This window comes from Tribolium madens, unplaced genomic scaffold (assembly GCF_015345945.1).
Source record: "Tribolium madens isolate multiple individuals breed KSU strain unplaced genomic scaffold, Tmad_KSU_1.1 Scaffold_20;HRSCAF=117;Tcas5.2_LG4, whole genome shotgun sequence".
In the NCBI taxonomy this organism is placed as follows: domain Eukaryota; kingdom Metazoa; phylum Arthropoda; class Insecta; order Coleoptera; family Tenebrionidae; genus Tribolium; species Tribolium madens.
This window is the reverse complement of record NW_025400985.1, coordinates 4,321,634-4,346,861: the sequence shown is the minus strand read 5'-3', so window position 1 is coordinate 4,346,861 and position 25,228 is coordinate 4,321,634. Positions and strand designations below refer to the sequence as shown.

General features: G+C 33.6%; 5 protein-coding genes across 5 annotated transcripts; 4 read left to right on the top strand and 1 right to left on the bottom strand.

The window, feature by feature from the left end:
- The first annotated feature begins 55 nt into the window (after positions 1 to 55).
- Positions 56 to 801, top strand: LOC123004652 (protein cornichon homolog 4). The gene is made up of 3 exons (XM_044398007.1): positions 56 to 245; positions 318 to 640; positions 688 to 801. Exons 1-3 carry the CDS (start codon positions 168 to 170, stop codon positions 752 to 754), a joined length of 468 nt encoding a protein of 155 aa, XP_044253942.1. The 5' UTR covers positions 56 to 167; the 3' UTR covers positions 755 to 801.
- Positions 798 to 2,931, bottom strand: LOC123004651 (elongation factor 1-gamma). The gene is made up of 6 exons (XM_044398006.1): positions 2,771 to 2,931; positions 2,503 to 2,652; positions 2,232 to 2,447; positions 1,739 to 2,033; positions 1,132 to 1,589; positions 798 to 1,076 (listed from the first exon to the last, which is right to left on the bottom strand). Exons 1-6 carry the CDS (start codon positions 2,780 to 2,782, stop codon positions 921 to 923), a joined length of 1,287 nt encoding a protein of 428 aa, XP_044253941.1. The 5' UTR covers positions 2,783 to 2,931; the 3' UTR covers positions 798 to 920.
- Positions 2,932 to 4,324: 1,393 nt separating this feature from the next.
- Positions 4,325 to 6,507, top strand: LOC123004824 (cleft lip and palate transmembrane protein 1 homolog). Its single transcript, XM_044398275.1, has 2 exons — positions 4,325 to 4,515; positions 4,565 to 6,507. The coding sequence occupies exons 1-2, from the start codon at positions 4,432 to 4,434 to the stop codon at positions 6,254 to 6,256; spliced, it is 1,776 nt and encodes a 591-aa protein (XP_044254210.1). The 5' UTR covers positions 4,325 to 4,431; the 3' UTR covers positions 6,257 to 6,507.
- Positions 6,508 to 7,564: 1,057 nt separating this feature from the next.
- LOC123004823 (glycogen phosphorylase) lies at positions 7,565 to 13,935 on the top strand. The gene is made up of 5 exons (XM_044398274.1): positions 7,565 to 8,171; positions 11,168 to 11,696; positions 11,746 to 12,376; positions 12,428 to 13,403; positions 13,452 to 13,935. The coding sequence occupies exons 1-5, from the start codon at positions 7,929 to 7,931 to the stop codon at positions 13,620 to 13,622; spliced, it is 2,550 nt and encodes an 849-aa protein (XP_044254209.1). The 5' UTR covers positions 7,565 to 7,928; the 3' UTR covers positions 13,623 to 13,935.
- Positions 13,936 to 17,036: 3,101 nt separating this feature from the next.
- On the top strand, positions 17,037 to 18,179 carry LOC123005108. The gene is made up of 2 exons (XM_044398723.1): positions 17,037 to 17,448; positions 17,531 to 18,179. The coding sequence occupies exons 1-2, from the start codon at positions 17,052 to 17,054 to the stop codon at positions 18,004 to 18,006; spliced, it is 873 nt and encodes a 290-aa protein (XP_044254658.1). The 5' UTR covers positions 17,037 to 17,051; the 3' UTR covers positions 18,007 to 18,179.
- The last annotated feature ends 7,049 nt before the right edge of the window (positions 18,180 to 25,228 follow it).

The window sequence follows — 25,228 nt, the reverse complement described above, 5'->3', positions numbered from 1 at the left end:
ATAAAAATTCTTTAAAAAAATTTATTGCATACGCATGCGCAATATGGCTATTGATCTTTCAAAATTGTTATGACATATATCTAACCTCAAAAATGCACCGTTTCAAAACGCAAAAAAGTTGAAAAACCTCTCATAGAATTTAAAATACTCGTCAAAAAGCCAATATCATGATATTTTCAGATCCACTACTTTTTGCATTTTCTCTTTTAAACACCGGAGCAGTATTGTTTCTTCTGGTCTATTTTGTATCCTTTTTTGTCTTTTTACTCAACTGTAGTATTACCCAAAGCGTATGAGTTCTTTAATTTGTGGCACAGGTCATTACTTTGTCGGATTTAGAATGCGATTATTTAAATGCTCAAGAATGTTGCTCGAAACTGAACCAATGGAGTCTCCCCAAACTAATTGTTCATGGTTTTTTATCGTTTCTGTTTTTAATTCACGGCCATTGGATTCTAGCATTGCTAAATTTGCCAATGGCATTTTGGATGGTCTATGAGCTAGCGTCAGTGCCAAGTGGAAATCTGGGTATTTATGATCCCACAGAAATTCACAATAGAGGTCAATTAAAGAAACACATGAGGGACTGTATGATTCATTTAGGGTATTATTTATTATTCTTCTTTGCGTATTTATACTGGTGAGCTTTGCCCCTGTAAATTCATTATGTAACTTATTTATTTTTAGCATGATTGTGGCATTGTTGAAAAGCGACCCAATCAATAGAGATGACCAGTTTGAAGTGGACTCCTAACTGTGTATTACTAATCTTAGGTTTATTTAAATAAAACACAAACTATCCTCAAAGCGTTTTATTGAAAGAAAAAAAACAGTTAGGGTTAAACAACTGACAAACGATGGATTTAAATTAAATTATCAAAAGGACATGGTTGTAAAAAAAATATATTACTCCCGGGATTTTACTTAAAGATTTTGCCCTGGTTAAACTTCCTTCCCTTCTTGTCTGCCCCAGTCCATGAAAAGTATTGGGCAACTAATTTTTTAGTCTCTTCTGATTTTGGATCCATTTTTTTCCAATCATATGACTCATAGTCAATTTGCCAGTCAGGACTCAACTAGAACAAATCAATGAAAATAAATGAAAATTTTCAAAGCACTGAATCAACATACAGTGAAAGCGAGGTCCTGTCCTCTCCACACCCAAATTCCTGAGATTGAACTGTTATTGTCTTCACCAAAAAGACAAACTGAGGCAAAAGCTTGTTTGCGCATTTTGTCCAATCTTTGATACATTCCCGTGATCAAATTACAGCTCATGAAAATCTTAGTGAGCTCTTCAGGGTATTTGTATTCCCCGTACCAAATTGAGTAATTTTCAGGATCGAATTTCTCCCAGAAATAAGGAATAGATTTGGCTTCATCTTCATTAGAATAAAATCTCTTGAAATCGTCCATATTGAACGTCCCTTTGGGCATGGAATCAAAGGGATCCTTTGATTTGGGTTCAGCAGCAAGGGCTTCTTCAGCGGCATCCATTTCTTCAGCCGGCTCTTTCTCTTTTTTTGGTGTCTCTTTCTTGGGTTGCTGCTGTTTCTTGTCTTTCTTGTCATCTTTCTTTTTATTCTTACCTATGAAAGAAAATCATAGTAAATAAAATGAAAAACCTAAACTTAACTTACTCTTTTTTTTATTATTTTTCTCCGCAACAATACTGTTAGTGTTAGCAGCTTGTAAAATTATTTTTGGGTTAAGGGATTTAAAAAATAGTTCGACTTACCTTCACCTCCGTGTGCGCCGGTAAAAGGTTGGGCAAATTTGTCTAAAAATTGCACCTGACCCAAAACGGCCTTAAATTGAGGTTGATTTATTAATGTTGTGAACCATCTATTAACGTTAATAAATGGCTTTCTGAAGTCGGGGTCAAACGCATATTTGTATAAATTTGAAAGATTGCAAGCTACAACGATATCAGCTAAAGTGATGCGTTCTCCAACTAGATAAGTACGGGTAAGCAAATGGCTGTCTAGGATTGCTAAAGCAGCCTTCATATCCTCCTTGGCTCTGGCGTATCCCTAGAATTAGAATAACTAATCACTCTAGTGACGAAAATACTACAAAAATTATTTGTTACAATAACATAACTTAACCAAGAGCCCCTGAGACTCTCAGCAATGGGCAATTGTCTCAATCTCCCTCCTTGAGTTACAAATCAACCAATAGAATTGATTAATTTGCCTTTGAAGGAGGGTGCGGTCAAAAAAATGACTCACCTCTTCAGTGGCGGCATTCTTCTTGACGACTCCCAAAATGGGGAACACCCAGGCACAACCAGCTGGAAGAATTTCCGACTCTCCAAAACCCACCCATTGCAAAACTTGGGCTTTTTCATACTCCGACTTGCCTCTCAATTGTTCATTAGCGACGTAATAAGCAATTGCGTTGCTGTCTTGCAGATATTTGCCATCGTTTGACTCGAATGCTGGCACCTATACAACTGTCCAGTGTGACTTAACCTCAATTTTAAACCGCTTCCAGACTCACCTTTCCACTGGGAAATTTCTTTAAGAATTCTTTCGACTTGTTGGTTTCACCGAACACAAAGTTTGGACTTACTTTTACGTTGGCTTTTGAGTACTGGGCTGCGATTAAAGCCTTAGCAGCACGGAAATTGTCGGAATAGGTGTAGAGTGTCTGAAAAAATAAAGACAAATCTGTCAAAAACAATACCGGATTTGGGTAATTCGATGGTTTTCCGCAGATGATTATGTCATAATTGTGAGATATTTGTTGAAATTACGAAAATACTTACTCCTGCAGCCATTGCTCGTCCAATTTCTCACAGAAAAGGACTTGAAGAGTTTGACAGCTGCATAGGGAATTTTGGGTTGGACGTCTGGTGACGTGTCGAGTTTAGAATTATTTTTTCGATTTTTACATATTTGCTTTCAGAGGCCGTGTTTTATCATATTTGTGTAAAAGCCAGCACTAAATTGCAATAAATTGTCACGAGTTTTGCGAAATTTATTTATTTTTTTGAAAAAAGCCACTAAAAAATAACAGATCCGTACTTTAATATTTGTGTCCTGTAGAATTTAGTGTTGGAAGTTTCTGGTCTAATTTCAACAAGATAAGCGATAAGCTCGTACATGTAAAACTGGCCTTATGTTGCAACTAACATCACTTTCAATTTTTATAATTTGTGTCCCGACAGCTAGAGAAAAAAAATGACAACACATCAAAATAATTTATATTGAACTAGATAATGTTATTATAATGACAATAAAATTTGGTTTATTGATATTTTTTGAACGGACATAAATTTGATGTCTAAAATTTCGTGTACGGAATTGTACAGTGCGATCAAAAAGTCTTTCTATCAAGTAGGCGTCCTGGTTGAGAACGTATATTGCATGACCGTTCGTATGTTATCTAGATGTCAAAAAATTATTTTATAAAAATTAAAACATTGAGCTAATTAAATTGAATTACTCTATGAAACGTCTCAAAACAAACTAAAATAAGATTTTGTTGGTGTTTATTCATAAAAATCGTTCACCACGGTTTCCTGTCATAATTTTCATAAAAAATATTTTGACTTTTCTCATTTGTCATTGTGACATTTTATCTTCCACAGACATACGTTTTAAATTTCTACGCTTGCTTGATAGACAGACTTTTTGATCTCACTGTATATCTCCTCTTATTCTATGATCGCACTGTACTTTATTATAATTATCACTGTCGGTTTCTTTTGTAGGTTTTTCAAAGTTTAACTTAATGTTAATTAAATATTCATTTTTAAAGTCGTTTTAAAAAATGATATTCTGTTTCAGTGAATTTTCAAAAAGTGTTAAAAACCCGATATTCTTTGTTAAAAAAACTCAAAATGCCAAAAGTATTAAAATCAAGTTCAAAGTTGTAAAAAGATGGCATTCTGCAATGGTACCATGGCGAGCATTAAATTTTTGAAACTTATAATTTTTTGTCAAAAAAAGTAGTTAAACCTCCTGTGTATTTTTGTCTGATGCTGTCTACCATCTTAAAAAAATTAATATAAATGTCAAAATACCACGCCAAAAACTATATAACACATATTTTATTGTGTCGCCAGTCTCTTATTTCACCAAAAGAAGTGAAAATAATTATTATGTTAGAGAGAGAATTTTTTGAAGCTCGTAAAAAGTTCCGTCAGTTTCAAGACATCTATTAATTACTTTTTGATTGACATATTTGTGTTGGTTAATTTGTTTTAAGTGAAATTATTAGAGTATTTGAGGTATTAAAGAATTTTAAAAATGTTTTAAAATCCGGTGAGTCCGGGTCTGTGCTATTTTTGCGTTGGCGAACCTGTTATAACCTCTGATCATCGCCAATACCAACATCAGAAAATTCAAAACGAAAAGTCATTTCGTTCATGTGATGTGGTCAACGATTAATTAAATATCAAAATAATTAAGAAATTGACACGAAATGGCTGATCCTCAAGCCGAAAATAATCCATCAGCCAACGGCCAAGTTGCGAAACCAAACGAAACCCAACCGACCCAAAATGCTGTAAGTAAATCAATAAAATCGCAGATCTTCCTAAGCCCCTCATTTTTAGCAACAGCAACCGCAACATCAACCAACTCGAATGGAGTCATTTTTCGCAATCACAAAATCGTTAATAATTCGTGCTTTGATAATCTACTTCATCACGTCTTTCTTCCGTAAACCAGCACCACCTCAAACCAACAACACTGGGGTTGCAACACCGTCATTCGCTGCAAAGAATATGTTCACCGAGGGTACCCCTCTCAGTTTACATGTTTACATAACTGAAAATGAAGAGTTGAGCGATTTTAACCCGTCTAATCTATTCTGGTACAAAGACAACCTTGTGTATGGTGACTGGACGTCAGGCCCCAACAAGGACGGAACCTACTTTATTGAAAAAAACATCACGATTACGGACCACATCCGAAATAACGGCTCTTTGTATTTGCACGCATTTGTGACGCGACAAGGCGAAAGCCCTAATCCTAAAGCCAGTAATCACGGCAAACAACTTACACACGTTACAAAACAGTTAAATAAATACAAAAAGTTAAAAGCCAGCGGTACTAAAAATCTCTTGACGGGAACAAGTGAAAAGGCGGAAGTCGAAGATGGGAAAATTGTGTCTCATTGGCATCCCAACTACACCTTAAATCTTGTTACGGACCAGACGGCGTGGACTTACGGGGCCGTCCCTGCGCCCCTTGACCAGTTCATTAAATTCACCCCTGATGGTAAATTCTACAAGCCCGTCTTGTACGCTAATGATTTTTGGAATATGGCGCGTGATTACAAGCCGTTGAATGAAACACTGTCGTTGCGCATTTTGTATCAGCCTTTGAGTCTTTTCAAATGGCAGTTGTACGCCGCTCAGAGTATGAGGCAAATGTGGAATGTCTGGGGCGAGAAGGAGGGGGAGTCGGATGAGGAGCAAGACACTCTGAAGGAGACTCTCATGGATACGAATCCTTATCTCTTGGGGATCACTATCTGTGTGTCCATTCTTCACTCCATCTTCGAATTGCTCGCATTTAAAAATGATATCCAGTTTTGGAACAATCGGAATTCCTTAGAGGGTCTTTCTGTCCGGTCTGTATTTTTCGGAGTGTTTCAATCTCTAGTCGTTCTGCTTTACGTCCTTGATAACGAGACGAATACTTTAGTCCGAATTAGTTGTTTCATTGGTCTCGGAATCGAGGTTTGGAAAATATATAAAGTCGTAGACATTAAGTTTGAAAATGGCCGTCTCATTTTCAAAGATAAAGGCTCATACGTCGAAAGTAGTACCAAAGTGTACGATAATTTGGCATTTAAGTATTTATCGTGGGTGTGTTTCCCGCTATTAGTCGGCTACAGTATTTACGCGTTGTTGTATCTGGAGCACAAAGGCTGGTATTCGTTTGTTTTGGATTTGTTGTATGGTTATTTGTTAACTTTCGGGTTTATAATGATGACACCTCAACTTTTTATCAATTATAAACTTAAATCCGTCGCACATTTACCGTGGCGTATGTTGACTTATAAATTTTTAAACACTTTCATAGACGATATGTTCGCCTTTGTTATTAAAATGCCAACAATGTACAGAATAGGATGTTTTAGAGATGATATTGTTTTTCTTATATTTTTGTACCAGCGATGGATTTATCCCGTTGATAAAAGGAGGAAGAATGAATTCGGGTACAGTGCCGAGGCAGAAGAAAAAGTACAGGAAGAAAACACTGTTGCAAACATACAAGAAACTAAGAAAGATAAATGAAAAAGCGTTTTGTACAAACCAATCTTTAGTTATTTATTTTTCAATTGTTTTTTATTGTTTTAAAGTGCTGTCTTTCAGTAGCTGTTAGTTGTGCAGGTGTAAAAATATTTTCTCTTGGACTGTAGACACGTGTGAGTATGCGTTAAATCTATAGACTGAGAAAAGTATTCTTGTCATAAGCCTGTAAGTTATACATACATGTTGTGAATATATTTGAAAAAACATCTGATGAATAGAAACCAGAAGATAAAGGAAGTTTTATTCGTTTTTCAATCGTCTCTTAATGATTTCCAGTTATTTTGTTGTCGCACATAGTGATAATACTGATAATCATTGTTATTGAAGAAATTATTAAGAAATTTAATTCGAATTTTTATTGTTTTACAAACATAAAATAATCGATCGTTGTTTGTTTTTGGGAACAAATTAAATGCACAGTAAAGATAATAAATAAATAAATGTCTAGCCAAACTAATTAATTTACAAACAGAATGTTTCAGAATATCGCAAAACGTTGAAAAACAAAATTGTAGTGTCAGGAGCTCACTAGCAGTGCAAAGAGTGGCGTACGCTGGCTGATTAGACTGATTACTATTTGTGCACAGTTTCCAGCTCTTGCTAAAATCATTCTTACGCAGGGGTCCTTGCTAATACATATACTACCCTCCAGTAATAATAAATATTCGGTAATATAAAAATAAGTACCAATAATAAATAACAATCTTGCGGAAGGGGCAAACATTATTATGTAACCAAGACTGAAAATTCTTTAAATTTTATGTTGTTTTACTAATTTTGATTAAAGTTACTGAGCGTTTATTATTTTTACTGTGCAAAATATATTATTCTGATAATAGTGATAATTTTTATTTTTTTACTGTGCAAAAATTAATAAAATAAATACTGATCATTTATCATTATATACTGATCAAATTTGTATTATCTACTGATCGCTTTATTACGACCCTTTGTTTTTTTGTGACATTGGGAATATTGTATTGCTGTTTTACAGTAGGTACCTAGGTATTTTATTAAGTAATATTGCAATTATATTTTTTATGTAGTACGTTTTCGTATTTAAAAAACAAAATTAAGACAAATTATGGTGCTAATTGTTTTAGAGTTTTGTATTTTTGTTGATTTTTAGTGACTCATTTTAAGATTTTTTTTGAAAAATTTTAATTCTTTAAATTCTTAAAAAAAATATAACAAAATTACAGTACTCATAAAAGATATTAAAAAAGTTGTACACTACGTTTTATAATTTTTTAAACCATTTAAATATTATGATTAAGGCTGGGTTTGCTRGATTAATTTTAAATGAAAACACTTAAGTTCTGGAAACGCCCAAGTTAGTACAAAAATAGAATATGTCAGTGTTATAGCTCGTTGGTTTATTTTCACTCTTTGTGCTTAGACATTAAAAAAACAGGTAAAAGCACTCTGCAATCATTCCGCAAACACAACCACGTGTTGCGTGGAAAATTGGTGGCAACCACGGAAGGGGCCTAATTGCACGCCATCGCCAGATGTTTTATGTTTACAAACTTGAGTTTGTTTGTTTACTACATGTACAATTTCACAAGGTGACCTTTACACTTAAATTTAGCATTGTTAAGCCGGCGAAGCSACAACTTCTTCATTACAATTCGGTCGTTTACAAGATATCAACATGCCCACCCCACAATCGGACTTCGAAAGAAGGAAACAAATCAGTGTCCGAGGGATCGCCCAGTTAGGGGAYGTCAACGAGCTCAAGAAGACCTTCAACAGGCATCTTCACTACACCCTCGTCAAGGACAGGAATGTTGCCACCGCAAGAGATTACTACTTCGCTTTGGCACATACAGTGAAGGACCAAATGGTCTCGAGATGGATCAGGACGCAGCAGTATTACTACGAGAAGGATCCCAAGGTGAGTTTATTTTTGTACGAAAGGGTTTCGGTGTTTCGGACTTCCGGAGCGGAGTGGAGAAATGGATACGAAAGAATGCAATAAGTTTATAGAGACAATTGTTTTTCTTACACTTCGTTTAGTTTTTTCCGAAGTGAATGAACTTTTTAATTGTATGTATTAACATCAATCAGATCAGTTATTATTTAAACTGTTTCATTCATCAAAAAGTCGAATAAGAATAAGGTCAAAAAATTTCCAAATGAATGAGTCCCTTGATGCTTTAGAATTGTTCTAAAAATATTTGTCATACAAACATGAAATAATTTATTTCTTTTGGCCTAGTACCAATTACGTCTTTTTTTTCGAATACACATCACCGTTTTTGCTTTGTTTCCAGTTATAGTCATAAAAAATAAATTCTCGCCTAAATTGTTATTGTTTATTATTATTATTCTTATTAGGAATATATAAAAAGAAATGCTTATACAGAGTGCGCCAGAACTCGCGCCCCAGAGGAAAATGCCATGTAAGATAAGATACCAGGAACATGTAAAAAATATTAAAAATATTCCATCTATAAAAATTACGAAGTTATGAGAGCTTAAATTTTGCACTTTGACTCTATTTATTTCTGTTGGAAAAATATTTTTCCAAGTTTTTTCGCTACAGGCTATTAGAAGAGGAAACAAGAAAGCTGTATCCTGAACTGTAACTCTGTTTAATGTTATTTGTGGTATTTATTGGCAAAATTTTTGTAGCTTTACTAAATAGTTATTAAAAAACATATACAAGATCATCAGTATCATTAAATAGACATAAAAAAATGTCAAATGTCAAAAAATTTTGACAGATAGAATTTTTTAAACATTTTTTCCATGTTCCTGATATCCTATTTTACTTGAAATTTTTCTCTGGGGCGTGAGTTCTGGCGCATCCTGTATAAATACTTATTTGTTTTTGTTATTGAGTATAAATTGTTTTTATAATGATAATGAAGGCGCTTATCATAATTCTGGTAGTTCATTCAGACTCAACAAAATTGTTTCTTGAGCAGTTATCATTTTTTGTCAAAATTTGATTCATAAAGTATGGAACCAAGCGTTTTTTTCATAAACGAAAAAAATAATTAGTGTAGCGTAAAGTACAATTAAAATGTGACCGTTTATCAAGAATAACATTTTTCGAAATTCAGTTTAGTTTTCGAGTTTTGCAAAAAACATTTTTTTACTGTTACATTAAGGGCTATGACTAAAAAATACTAATGAAATAAAGTTATTCTTTAACCAGTAGTTTTTTTTAAATAAATTCATAAAGTTGCGAAAATTTTCCGATCTTAAATTTTTACAAAACTTGAAAACTAAAAGGAATTTCGAAATAGCTATTTAAGTACTCAAATGAGTCCCTAAAACAGCTGCTTTTAGCAATTTTCGTACAGTATTTAGTTTACGAGAAAAAGCTTGGTTCCATACTTTTTATTCACCGTGTAGGTATGTATTTAGTTGAAACAGATTGACTTTTTAACAATTGACTAAAAATCTTTACTAATAATTTGTGAATTCCGTAGAAATAATTAAACAATAATTATTTTAACTCCCTACCTAAGAAAAATAAATGAGCGGTAGAATTTTAAAGGTTGACCTCTTTAAAATAAAAATAGGTAAGTAAAGCCTTTATTTTTATCTAAGTAATTTTTATTGTCAGCCGGAGATATTTTTGTGGTTTTCATAAAAAGTTAGTTCATTTCTTACTGCTTTGTTATGTATGTTGTTTTTAACTTCAAAATACATAATTTTAATTCTTTTGATTTTCTGTATTTAGGTACATATTTTTTTTGTTATTAAATTAAAACTACCTGCTGTTACCTAAGTTTTCGAATTTAAAATGTAACAGTAGCGCTACAAATGTGTTTAGTTTTACTTCAAGGTAAAAAATCTTGGTAAATCGGTGTGAAAATTTATAAAAGAAAATTTATAAAAAAAACTTAATCTGGCACTGCCGGAAATGCATATAAATGCAATAAAAAAATCCCAGAGAACTCGGAATTTATCATTTAACATCGAGCTATTTAAATAACAGTAATTTAAGTAATTACTTATGTAAACCAGTCATCTTTAATAATTGAAAGTCTTGTCGTAGATTATTATTAATTACCTAAATAAACTTCACTCCTCGATTTTGTATGAAAGTGAGTTTAATTTTGTTGCAAGTCGAGCCAATATATGTACATACAGTTCTTCTAGAAAGAAGTGAGAGTGCTTTATGGATGTAATTATCCTTGGTAAACCCACAAACGACTACCGGCGGTTTTAACCCCCAATAAAAATATCTCCGAACTTCACTGGGCTGGTTTCCAGGGCCGTATTCACTTTATGCAAAGCTTTGTGTATGTAAACCAGGCTATTCAGTAGCTAATTTTAAATGCTACGGTTTTTTTCCTTGTAGCCTTTTAATAATAATGTTTTTTTAATGGTTATAGCGTTTTTTTTTTTTGGAAATGACAGTTTTTTCGACAACAATTTTCTGAGTCCGCCTCTGCTTGCAAGAAATCGCAACATTTTGTCCTGCTGCAACGGATTTTAAACAGTTTATGGCTAGGAATTGATACCTAGCTGTTAGAGTGCAATATAGCAATTGACTCTGTTGTCACTTATTTCTATAAGAACTATACCTAGCATTTTGTTGAAAATCCATGAAGCAACATTATTATTTGTATGCAGTACAGAAGTTAAACTTAATCTTGACTTTGTATTCTTCTGTATACTTTTCAATGCTACTTTTAATGACACAGAGATTATAAAATGCAGTTGCAAAATAGCTCTGTTTACAATCTGGCTATACTGCATTTCATAAAAACTATAATTTATATTTTCTAAGAGTTTTTAATCTTACAGATATTTATTGCCGAAAACAAGTTTTAACTATGATTCGCAGTTAGTCTCCTTGAACTAAATTTGAATAATTGTTATTGCACTTTCTGCAACACAATATAGATTAGCACCTTTAATTTTTTGTAGAGAGTTTACTACCTCTCGTTAGAATTCTACATGGGCCGATCTCTCACCAACACAATGATCAATTTAGGAAACCAAAATTCAGTAGACGAAGCTCTCTATCAGTTAGGTTTAGACATCGAACAATTAGAAGAGTTGGAGGAAGATGCCGGTTTGGGTAACGGCGGCCTCGGTCGTCTTGCYGCTTGTTTCCTTGATTCTATGGCAACTTTGGGTATGGCAGCCTATGGCTAYGGCATCCGTTACGAATATGGAATTTTCGCCCAAAAAATCATAAATGGAGAGCAGCAGGAAGAACCCGATGATTGGCTCCGATTCGGCAACCCGTGGGAAAAAGCCCGACCTGAGTACATGATCCCTGTCAATTTCTACGGTAACGTTATTGACACTCCAAATGGAAAAAAATGGGTCAATACACAGGTCGTTTTTGCCTTGCCATACGACAGCCCCATCCCCGGCTACAATAATAATGTTGTCAATACGTTGCGATTATGGTCCGCGAAATCCCCCGTAGATTTTAACCTYAAATTCTGTAAGTTTGTAGGTTTTCGCATTGRTATYCTTTAATTAACCGGTTTTAGTCAACGATGGTGATTACATTCAAGCCGTCCTCGACCGCAATTTAGCTGAAAATATCTCTCGAGTTCTATATCCCAACGATAATAATTTCGGAGGGAAAGAATTGCGTCTAAAACAGGAATATTTCATGTGTGCTGCAACTCTYCAAGACATTATTCGACGTTTCAAAGCCGCCAAATTTGGCACYCGCGAGTATATAAGAACTGATTTTGACTTGTTACCCGATAAGGTTGCGATTCAACTGAATGATACTCATCCCTCTTTGGCCATTCCCGAGTTGATGAGGATTTTGGTAGATATTGAGGGACTCCCCTGGGACAAAGCATGGGATATTACTRTYAAAACTTGTGCTTATACCAATCACACTGTATTACCTGAAGCTTTAGAGCGTTGGAGTGTCGAAATGCTCCAAAATCTTTTACCRAGACATTTGGAGATTATCTATMAGATTAATCACAWCCATCTTGAGAWSGTTTTRAAAAAATGGCCCGGGGACCTCGACAGGATGCGGAGGATGTCTCTGATTGAAGAAGAAGGCGGGAAACGTGTAAATATGGCWYATTTATCGATTGTTGGGTCACAYGCTGTCAACGGAGTCGCAAGAATYCATTCAGAGATCATMAWAGGTGACTTGTAAGTTATTTTTGGCTYGTTKTCGGYATAAATTAATTGTCTTATTTTRAGGTTCAAGGATTTCTACGAAATGACTCCCGAAAAGTTYCAGAATAAAACTAACGGAATCACCCCTCGCCGGTGGCTTCTTATGTGTAATCCCGGTTTGAGTGATCTAATTTCAGATAAGATCGGYGAAGATTGGATCGTTCACCTCGACCAGCTCTCTAAATTAARACAATGGGCAAAAGACCCCAAYTTCCAAAGGGCTGTGATGAAAGTCAAGCAGGAAAATAAGTTAAAACTYGCCCAAATTCTGGAAAATGACTACGGCGTAAAAATCAATCCAGGATCGATGTTTGATATTCACGTCAAACGRATACACGAATACAAGAGGCAACTTTTGAATTGTCTCCACATTATCACTCTGTATAACAGGATTAAGCGGAATCCTACRGCTAAAGTCACCCCAAGGACGATTATGATTGGTGGAAAAGCCGCGCCGGGTTATTACACGGCGAAAAAAATTATCAAACTGATCAATTGTGTCGCCAATGTTGTTAACAACGATCCTATGGTTGGAGATAAGTTGAAAGTGATTTTCTTGGAGAATTATCGCGTTTCACTTGCCGAGAAAATTATTCCTGCGGCTGATTTAAGTGARCAGATTTCRACTGCGGGAACAGAAGSTTCAGGGACTGGCAATATGAAATTCCAGTTAAATGGAGCCTTGACTATTGGTACTTTAGACGGGGCKAATGTCGAAATGGCCGAAGAGATGGGTAGRGAGAATATCTTCATTTTTGGGATGACRGTTGATGAAGTTGAGGARTTGAAGAGGAAGGGTTATAATGCGTATGATTATTACAACGCCAACCCGGAACTGAAGCTTGTTGTTGATCAGATTCAGAACGGATTTTTCACACCGAATAATCCCGATGAGTTTAAAGACTTAGCGGATATTTTGCTGAAGTATGATAGGTTCTTCTTATTGGCCGACTATGATGCCTATATTAAAAAACAAGAAGAGGCTAGCAATATCTATCAGGTTACTTCTGGAAAGTCTATTTGAGTTTTTAGTAATTATTTGTTTTAGAATCAAGCTAAATGGGTTGAAATGGCCATTTACAACATCGCGTCATCGGGGAAATTCTCTAGCGATCGGACCATTATTGAATATGGCCGCGAAATTTGGGGTGTTGAACCTAGTTATGAAAAACTCCCAGCTCCGCATGAACCTCGCGAACTGACTTTAAAGGACAACTAAATTTGATAGTTTATTATACATTGTTCTATGCGGAAACGTTTGATATTGTTACTTTGTAGTAAACAAAAAAGAGTATTTATATATTGTATAAAATCATTGTTTATTAATGCAGTGCCARAATTATTATTATTGAGCTGTTTTGCTGCTACCACCGTTTTTTTCATGCCTTTGCTTTTGACACTTTTTATTGCTCTCATATTATTTCTAATTTCGATTATTATTATGATTGTATGTATAAAAAATAATTGGTTTAAGCATTTTATAAATAAAGTCAATTGTGTCGTATTATTTTATGGCACTGTGTTCAGTTTAAGTTGTTTTATTCATTTTCCTCGAATCGTGTCTCAAATTAAATAAAAACTATCCATTTATGTTTTGGTTGATGAACTTTATTGAATCTATGGGGAAATCACATTTTTTTGAGTGCGCTATGTGATTTTTTTATTAAGAGGAGAAATACCTGTAATAATAGCTGGGACGTTCCCGGGAATTTTTAATTTCTCATAATAACATAATAAAAGTTTRTTGAGTTACGGCATTAGTAATATGTACTTTCTGAATTAAATTCGGAGGTTTTTCATTTTTTTATAAGTTAATAACTGACAGCTAATTATTTTGGGATTTTTTCCTTAGATACCTATTAATAAAATTATTCCTTTCTTGCAATGATAACCTTAGAAGAAATTTGTCAATTATAATGAAACAATTTTTTTAATAACGCAAAAATACGACAGAAGAGAATAAAAAAAGGTTTTCGTTTGTTTTACTAACAATGAGAATGAAACGTAATAATTTGTCGCCTAAAAGACTAAAGACGAAAATACTCCTTGGGGTTTGTTTTATTCATTAATGCATTACAACGCCATCTCGTCCACAAAAGCAACTTAACGTGAAATTCTTTATCAGTTTTCTTTCGAGTGGAACGAATTTAATTACCGTGGATTCGTAAAGATGACAAGATATGTACTTTACATCTGTAAAGTGCATATAATAAAGTGTTATTTTTGTTACAGTTAGGGAGGTAGGTAAGCACAACATATACCTAAAATACAGTTTTTGCGGACGAATTATCGCTGCATCCGGACGAGGCAAAGCCGCAAAAACGTTTTAGGTGCGTATTAAAAACAACATTTTTTTGTTAAAGCTCCCAAAAAACGAATTCACACCTCTTATTAAATAAAAAAATTCTGCCACCATAACAACCAAATTGACTTTTTCGTCCGGAAAAACTGTTTTTGGTGACTGAGTACTTAAAATAACCATTTTACTTACTTTTTATTGAGTCCCTAAAATAGCTATTTTCGGGTGCGTATACAAAAAAAAAACTATTTGTGTTTTTGGATATCCATAGTGTTTATATCTATAGTGACTTGTTAAGAAAATTATGTGCATCACTTATTTTGAGATATAAATAAAAAATTAAGCTCAGTACATTGCGTAGAGTAACTCGCAGGTGCTGTTAATAATAATGCGCGACGTATGGGGTAATGAGACTTATGGAAAATGCTGTATCTAGTGTAGAAAACAAAATTATAAAGCATTTTTAAACAAATTTAATTTAAATTTAGAAATACAACAACAATAATAAAATTATTAAATTAACGATAATCAATTCTTTTTTTAATAAAAAAATTAAACCTATTTATAAAAAATATATAAAAAATACTTGGGCACATGCGTCCAATTACTCTGCAGTACCTAAGTTATTTTAAAATTTATCAAAAGTTAAATTTCTATCAAGCAACTTAATGGAAGCCGAAACATAAAATAAAGAACAACATTTGTAAAGACCTAAGGTAACTTAGCCAAATATAGCCCATTTAATTTTTATGATTATTTATATATTTTGTGAAATATGCAAAGGTTTTGATTTACGAGTATTATCAAAATTGTTATTTGAACTTTTGTTTAACAATGTGTAACACAAAAATGCCTATTTTGTTAATTTGTTTACATGTTCTTATTATAAACATAAAATACTACAAAGGACCTTTTTTGTAACCTCCTAGTCCCACCATCGACATTAGATAAGGCCCATATTTGTAGTTCTGAGCATAATAGTATTAACTCAAGTTTTTCCGGTTTCTGAATATTTTGAATATAACAGACACCTAAACAAAATTTAGTTTTAAAAGTGCTCTCCTGAAAAATTTGTGTGAGGTACAGATATTTAAAACTTGGGATAGAATCTTTCAATAATCGTATTAACATAAGTTAAGGAAAAAAATCTTTAAAACCTAAACAAAAAAAAAAACAACATAAAAAGAACAAAAAAAATTAAAGAAACTTCAAAACAACTATTAATTTGTAATTAGAAATATTTAATTTTAACATCCAACACGTATGAACATCAGTTTAGAATCCATTTCACCATTTTCAGTCAACTAAAAGACGTATCTGGGAGTAACTTGTATGACTGATAATAGATGGCTGGAGGTCCGACGCAGGTTAGGTGGTTTAATTTTCTTTACAAATTAGACAGAAAAATTAACGGTGGGCCTTTTTTGGCTTAGGTACCTTGCAATTTGGTGATGTAAATTACTTTTTGCACTTTCATCACCTATTTTCTACGATGTGAAAATCACAACGTAAGAGGCGTAAGACGTTTTTAGACAGTCAATGGTCAGTAGTGAGAATTTGAAAGTGCAGAAACCTATCTAAACACTACTATAATGTGTAAAACTAAATGGCAGCATAAATAATTTTGTTTAAAAGGATTTTGGAAAAGCTACAGAAAGCTGCGCACGATTACCCACTGTGCACAATAAACCCACTCTCCTCTAATACCAATACTCATATTTACAATGAAATTAAAAGACAGCAGAATATTTGCTATTCATTTATTATCTACTAAAATTCAAATAAAAGATCGAGCAAAAAAGTGGGAGGAAAATTAAAAAGATTTAATAAATATAATATACGTATACAAGAAATGGAAAAAACAATGAAATTTATAAAAAATGTAAAAATATTGGACAGTTTCTAACAAGATTTATTTATTTTTTAACAAATTACAGATAATAATAACAATATAAATTATTTATTTATTAACAAATATTCTCTGGTTTTGTATAAAGTAATGTTACAATTTAGAAAATAGTGATTTTTACCCGCAGCATTGACCAGGAAAGCCATTTGGAACAGCGTGATGTTTCCTATGAAATTGTAAAACAAGTTTTGTAGATGGATGCAATTACACAAACGTATTCACGAATTTCCGATTATGATAAGATTGTGCAACAGTTCCATCCTTGACCGGTCCACAAACTTCCGTTCCAACTACTTATTACCAATAAATCGTACTACAATACTCTCCCGACCTTGTCAAATGAGTCACATCGCTTCTTCAAAAATCTCGGTTATTGAGGCAACGTCCTGTCATACGTATTTCCCCCGTTTACACAAATTCTTTTTTTCTTATCGTTTGTAATGACGCCTATATTAACAAAACATTGGCATGATGAACTTCAGTCGCTTCTGGAACATCGATACGATATGTTCTTGGTTTTTCTAATCGCGCTCTTCACTTGTGTCAACAGTGTCGACTTGCCTGAACCAAAGTTTCAAGTCCTCACTCCAGATGAGTTGATGGTAGAAGTGCCACATTATGACGAGGCTAAGTTGGTCATGTTTCGAATAGGTGTTAGACGGAAAGACCAAAGTAAGGAATATTTGGAATTGGGGGAAAACGACGTCAGCAATCACCGGATTTTCATTTATGACCAGAGGCTCAACTTGCAGAAGGACGATGTCGTCAATTACTTACTTGCATTTAGGGATAAAAAGGGTTATATGGCACGAACAGGAAACTACGTTTTTGATGGAGGTTAGAACTTGTTATTTTTATGAATCCGAGCTAATTGCACAACCATGAATTAAACATGAGATTTAATTTGTTTTTATTACAGTTTATTGCAAGAAGCCTCGCCGCCACCGCTTCCGTCGCTCAATTTCATCCACGACTATCAAAGCCGAGTTTAATCTCGACGGCCCAGATCCTGACACTGAGGAAGTCCTCCCTGTGGAACCCCGCTTTGGACATCATCCCCATCGGGGCGGAGGTTGGCCGAACCACGGCCCCCATCACGGTTTCAACCCTTTCGGACCTCACCGGCCCCAGTATCCACCATTTTCACCCTATCCCAACCAACCACCGCCTTTTGGACCTCCTCCGAATTTTGGAGGTGATTGTAGTGACCATCGACACGACAGGTGTCATGGACGCGATACTGAAAGGATTGAGGGCCTCACTGAGGCTAATGTAGATTACCACTGCAAAATGTGTAAAAACCGAAGTCCTGAAAAAGGGACTTCCACTACGACTGTCTCGAGTACGACAGCTGAAGACTCACCTGAAATAGACATTAGGTTCTCTGATGATTAAAATCTCGTATTGTCACTTTCTAACAAATGTTTTTTAATGAATGTCAAGGTTTGTGTAATCATTCCGCTGAAGTTGTGTTGGTAAATCACAAAATCATGAATTATACATTTGGTTTTGTTTCTTCAGATGATATTGAATTATGTTTTTTTAATAAAAGTGTTTACTTTTCTGCACATATGAATATTTACACCTCAAAAGAATTAAAATTGTGTTACAAAATCTAAATAGATTTTCTGCGTAATAGCGTTTGAATCTTGCAATTCAAGAACTCGATGTTTTGATTGGTTTAATAAAACTGAAACTTGAATACCCTTGTTTAGTTTTGTTTCAGCTCTTGTTTCAGTCGTTTCTCGATTATTGGATAAGGGATTTATGTAATCAAGAGAGTAATGACGTAAGGTTTGAATACGCCACTTGGTAGTAGACCAATTGTTCAATCTTTATTTTGAAAGTTTTGACGTGTCTTGAATTTAAACAAATTAATACTCAAGTAAATTATACACATCCATTAAACAAAATCAATACAGCTTAATGGTTTTGTTGTCAATGGTTAGGAAAACATTACTGGTTTCGCTTGCAATAACAATTGAATATTTAATTATTTACAAGTTAGCAATTATCTTATTTTCTGTGATGATGAGGTTATCATATTTTTTGAAGGTTAAAGAAGCAATCAAGCTTCATCAATTAACAATATGTTGTTGGTTTTCAACTTTTAGAGCAAATTTTCAACAAATTTTGTAAAATTTGGTCTGGATTATTATAACACTGCATTACATCAGAGCAATGCCGTACTGAGCTTTTATTATTTATTTACACCAGGTTTAAATATAAAATAAAAAGTATGAAACCAAACGTGTTTTGCTTACACTATTTATTCTTTGGAAAAATTAATTGATGAATGATAAAGTTATATGAAAATGTGATGTTTTATCAAGAATAATTTTTTTTAATTTTTCTTTGGTTTTTGAGGTCTACAGAAAATTTTTTTTTTACATGGCAACCCACTATAAAGCCATTTTAGGTGATGATCTAAAGATTACAACTATCTACTTTATATTTAATAAAAAAATACATAAATTTTGACAAAAAAAAAAATTGCATAGCTGCAAAACAAAACAAAAGGTCGTTCTCAAAATATGATCGAATTTTTATATTAGTTATTATTTTCTGGAGACAAATGATTAAAAAAACCGTTTGGTTCCATACTTTATATTCACCCTGTATAAGAATAATAACTTGTAAAATAATATAAAAAGATTTACTAAAATTTAAAATAATTAGAATAAATTAATAAATATGCCTATTCAATATACAGGATGTTCCGGCTAAACCCCACATTAGAAGTTGGTTAATTTAATCGAAAGATAGTTTTTTATTGCGTTTTGGATTCTCCGAATTATTCTATGAGAGTTATCATCGATCTTCTTTATACCAAAGTTTGATTTTTTTAGACTTTTTGAAAACATTTAAACTTGAACCTTCCTCTCCGAAAATCTATCTAACTCTGCAATTTTTAACTATTATGAAAACGTATTTTGGCATTTAAAAGAGAAATGATCGATCTTTCTTTCGATGGATTCATAACTGAAAAAAAAATTAACGTTACGCTTGGGGAAAGTCAAATACTCATAAGTCAATTTTTTTAATGAAAGGCTCCAATTTTTTTTTCATCAAGTGGAGGAGAATTTAATTCTGCTTAACATTTTCTGTAGCTATGAGCTCAAGCAGACATAACAATTTTTTAGTCATCAGAACGTAATTTTAACAGCTAATATAAAAAAAATAATTTTGGACTTTCTTAAATTTGTAATTAGGCATCGGAAAGGGTCCGAGCCCGTTCTGATATATCAGTGGAAAATTTTGTTATTATTTTTATTCCGAAAGTCGAATATTGCGGTTTGATTTTGTTGTGTAGGTAGATACGGCATTGTTACAGTCTTTTATTTAAAAATATTTATTATTGTATTGTTTTCTTCTCAACTCAGCATTTTATCTGAATAAATGGCTATTCTTCTATTTGGGAATGTCTATTTACCCCTATCTCTGCACACTTTGTCTGCTCCTGACACCGTCTATCTCTTTTTACTCCCTCCTTCTGCAGTCTATTTTTAGAACCTCTACCCCTTGCCGAATTTCATTCAAGGGTCACAGAGGGATGAGTTACATCCCCAATACCGCCAGTAACTGAATCATCCCCACTTTTCCAATAAGTTTCGTCTTCTTTGAAATTTGCTTCATTTGACATTTCTGAGAAATCTTCACATAAATTAGCCCACGTTTCATGTGTGGCTTGTAAAATCTATGACGCACGAATAACAGTTTCCTCCCGCAATAAAAAAATTGAATAGAGGAGATAGTAAACTCGAGATTCATGCCACCATTCAGACAAGTGTGGGCGCCTGCCGCCGCGCGGGCCATGAAAAGGCTCCAGGCAGTCGCGTCGCTGCACAAATTCGGAGGTGCTTCATCTCCCCTGGAATTACCTAATTGATTGAAAGAATTCCGCCGGCATCGAGCGGTTTTCTCATGAAATTTTAACAAGATCCACAGGTATTTACGAGGAATCGATACAAACTCGGACCAAGACGAGTGAACTTTAACCTTTCGGCGAAAAGCCGGCTTAAAGTGGTCAAAGTGCATTGCTCTGCATCTGGCTCAGTTCCAATTTTTGGACATTTCAACTGCTTTTGATGCTGTTTTTGAAGGGAGACAGTGAAACTGGAAAGACCGCAGTGGTGTCTGGCCCGCCTCTGCCTATCGAGCAGGCCCGGGATTGCGGGGGCGTCAGCTATGTCTGGGGCTCCCCGCAATGCTGCTATGCCCTTTGAGTCCGCTTTTGCCCAAATCTTGCAAGCGTGTGGGCGATTACTTAGAATTTATACATTGGTAAGTTGAGACGCAGAGACCCGGCGCATCCACCATTCTGGGTTAGAGAAATTCGCTTTTGTACTGATCGACGAAATATTCTAGTAAACCAACATTGTGGTTTATCGTAGTGTTTAAAAACACTTTTTTCGGTAAATATTTGTGAAGTGTAATCACTGAAGATTACTAAAATAAAAACAAGCCTTTTTATATATGACTGAAGTAAATATTTCAAAAGATTTTGCCAAAGAAACTTTACATATTCTAATTGGTTTACATTCTATTTGTTGAATAAATCTATAGCAGGAGTGCCGCCAGCTTTTAGTGTATCAGTTTTAATTCATTCTCCTGGCAAAAAATTAAATATATATTTTTTTAGATAAAAAAAATTTTTTGTTTGTGTTCTTTGACAACCTTTATCTTAAAATGATAATGTTGATTTTTGACCACAATTTATACAAAAAATCCTCTTCATCGTATTATGTACTTGTATGTGCACTCGTCTGACGTATAGTGTACATTTTTATTATAAAATAATAACAAATATTTCAATAGAATGTATTTTTTTAAATTATTGGGTACTCGTACAAAAATTCATATAATAAAACTTTTTGCTAGAATAAAGATTGTTAGTCAAAATTGCCCCCAAATAAATATTTTAATAAATTTTATCAACTCAATGATAAAAAGAGTGCTTTTATCAACTAATTTCAGTACATAAAAGAGTCTTTTATCATCAACTGAAATAAAGTAATTTTTATCTACTGTTTATATTTTATCAACTAATTTTAGTAGATAAAGTAGTCTTTTATCGTCGAGTGAAATAAAGTAATTCTTATCTACTGTTTATATTCAAAAAATTCTGGTAGGTGAGTACAAAATAAAACGAAATATTATACACAATAAAGATTGTGACTTCGTCACTCGTAAACTTAACCTTTTCACTCGTCGATAAACAATTTCTTTATCGTCTTGTATAATATATAACTAAAATTTTATTCTCTTCTTAATATTTTATGAAAAAAAAAAAGATTGTTGCCGTAAGATCTGTTGAGTTAAAGACTGTTTGTTGTAAAATTTTGACACTAATTGAAGCCCGCCAAATTTTTTTTATTAAAAATGACACAACAAAAAAGTCTGCAAACAAATGCTCGTATGCAGAAATTGCTAATGCGGCTAAAATACAATTATAACTTGAGGGGAGAACAAATAAATAACAATTAATTAAAGTTAATGTTCAATTTTTTTGGTTTGTGAGGGCAAATTATCACTTTATTAATTTTAGGCTAAGCAATAACAAATAAAATAGTTTTAATAAATTAACTTGCTAATAAAAGCAAACACTTTACACTTGCCCATTGGACAATGAAAAATATGACTAAAAGTAAAAACATCCTCTGTAAGAAATTAAAGAAGGATCTTCATTGGAAAATAACTGTTACTCAATATTTAAATTAACACTCAACCTTCTAAATATTTTTTGTCTGGCAAAAAAATAACATAGAGAGAACGGTTTTAAAAACTACTAGCCAGATTTACACAAATATGCTCGAATATTTTTCCTAATGAATTTTTGTAGTGGTAATTTACTGGCGTTTGTTAAAGGAAAAGTTGGTGTGCTATATAAGAAGAGTTAGGACACTGAATGTCAATATTCTATTGCTGATGTATATAACAATAAAATTGGATATAAATCATTGGCGTTTCATTTAAATTTAAGATAAAGTCAAATAAATTGTGCTGTGCCCTGTTGTCTTAACACAGAAAATAAAACTGTGAACTGTTTTTTGTGCCATATTGCCTCGATGCACAAGACAAGTGGAGATCTCTTTAAAACTAGCCAACTGAAGAATCTAAAATATTTCTTAGTAACATAAGGTTGGTAAAAGTAAAAAATAAATTAATCCATTACAAAATTTTTATTTAACGAAATTTTAAAATAAAATTAAATCTTTTTTGGGTGAAGATCAAATTAAAAAAGACCACAAGAGAGATATGTGATATGTGGAACGTGTTTGTGACGGATTTATCAATTTATTTATCAAAGTTGAAGCTTTCACATAATCAAGAACTGTTTGGTTGTTAAGAGTATTTTATTTTTCCTACGACCCTTACAGAAAGTAAGTTTTTCCACCCCAATTTCAGAGAGAAAAGTGTCCAATTACCTCACTCCTTTGTGATAATTACAATAAAAATATGTATACAAGGTGTCCCAATGAAAACGAGCCACCCAGAATATCTCATAAACTAAAAAGACTTTGCAAAAACGCCGAAACAGGTCAATTTTGTTTCCAAGAGGGACATTTCTTGACGTAATTTTTAAAGCACCCTGACTCTTACACATCCCAACTTGATAAGTTTAAATGACACTACCCCACTTGTGTCAAATTTGTAAAATTTTTAAAGTTGGGATGCGTGAGGGTTGGGAGTACTGGGGGTGCTTTAAAAATAACGTCACAAAATGTCCCCCTCGAAAACAAATTGAACTGTTTCGGCGTTTTTGCAAAGACTTTTTAGTTTTTGAGATATTCGGGGTGGCTCGTTTTCGTTTTGACACTCTGTATGCAATCTCTCAGAGAGGCAAAGTTTTACCTGGGATATCCAGAAAAATGGTTAGTTCTGAAATTTTTCTTGCTAGATCGTATGAAAAATTATATGTATTACACTGGAGGAAAGTGTTTTTCCTCCTTGGGTGGTTACTGGTCGAGATTTGTTGACTTCCACTTGTGGCAAGAAAAGATACACTTTCCTCCCTTGTAATACAAATAATCTACAAATTATAGTTATAGGGTAAGTGTTGTAAATCTCTAAAATTTTACAAACTCTTTGTACATCCGAAAAGCCGCTGCTGCAATGCTTTTCTTATGGGACATATCTTGACTTCACGTTTGGCGCAATGATATGATTTGTTCAGTTTTTGAAACGCGTCCATTGGTATAAAAAATATCAAATTTGTGTGGTTCATATAAAGTATGCCTTGCAAGTGGGGCTATAACTATGCATCCTAATTAATTTTTTGCTTTTAATAACTATTTTTAAAAATTCTTCTTAACTTTACGCTGTTTCAACTGCAACTAATTTTAAATTTTATATTAAAAAAAAACTATTTAAAGTGATTTAAACACAAAGTGAGTGTCATAGGTTCACAGTAATTCTTTTCTCTGATGACGAACAAAAGAGTTTGGGTTTCGAATATCCATCATCAATATTATAAGCTTTGACAGCTCTTTCCAAGCAGGTGTGTTATTTTAAGAATTTTGTACATTACTTCAGAGTCAAGGGTAAGTGTGGTGACGTCAATGGCGTACGTCCGTTGAATGTTGATCCAGGATTTTTATTAAAATTACAAGACGTGGTGGGTATTCGAGTCATGTCACAAAAAGGATCGAATTTTGCCATGAATGAAACAATACACGCCCCTCTGTGTACTACAGTTGAATACCACACCTGGAATTTCCGGGAAAGGCGAGCTTAATTACTGGATTGTCAGGCTTTATTTATTCATAAAAGCATAATGCGTCATTTGTTGTGTAATATCAAAGGGAAGGGAGGGAAACTTCGGTGTTTGTATTGCGATCAATTCGATCAAACGACTGGCTTACGTAAGTGTTTTCGTAACAATTGATTAATATCGGTATTTGTGTAAATGTCAGTGCTTTGAAAAATCGAGCTTTCGACTATTTCCACTCGTCTCGAAAATGTATATTTGTGTGTGGGAGAGACATTCGACACATAATTGTCTGTGAAATTCTCGAAAGTTTTAGTTCAGACCAGATTTACGCTCATTAGTTGTTCCAAAATTGATCAAAACCATTAATAATCTGTAAAATGTTGTAGACAAAGCGATATCTGTCGCACACCAACCTATCGGAATTTTCCGCCCCACATGCTGTTCACTGTCTGATCTGATAAATTCACAGGTAACTTCCACACCACTTAACTTTAGTTAATTTGAGGGATTTTCAACACGAGTGTTTAACGAAAAACAACAAGAGCAAAGATTTAATCAGAATATTTGCTTCACAAATTGTTCTGGAAGCATCTACACTATTACCCTTTAACCTTCAGAACAGAACAGTTTCAAGCTCATGTTTTATCTTATAATAAAGCTCTAGCACTCGAATAAAATTATTTATTTAAAATCGTCTCCTCTCAAGAGTACTAATTCTGCAGTTGTTTCACAATTATCCGGAAGCTTTATTGTTCAATGAAATTCCTGACGACACTTCCAAATGAGAATATCGCTTTAGAGAACCAAGCAAAAGGATCACAAGTAATGAGCTAAATATAAACCCATTTAATACTTACTTGTAACTCAACGGACCTAAAATGAAGTGACAACATTTTTTAAGAA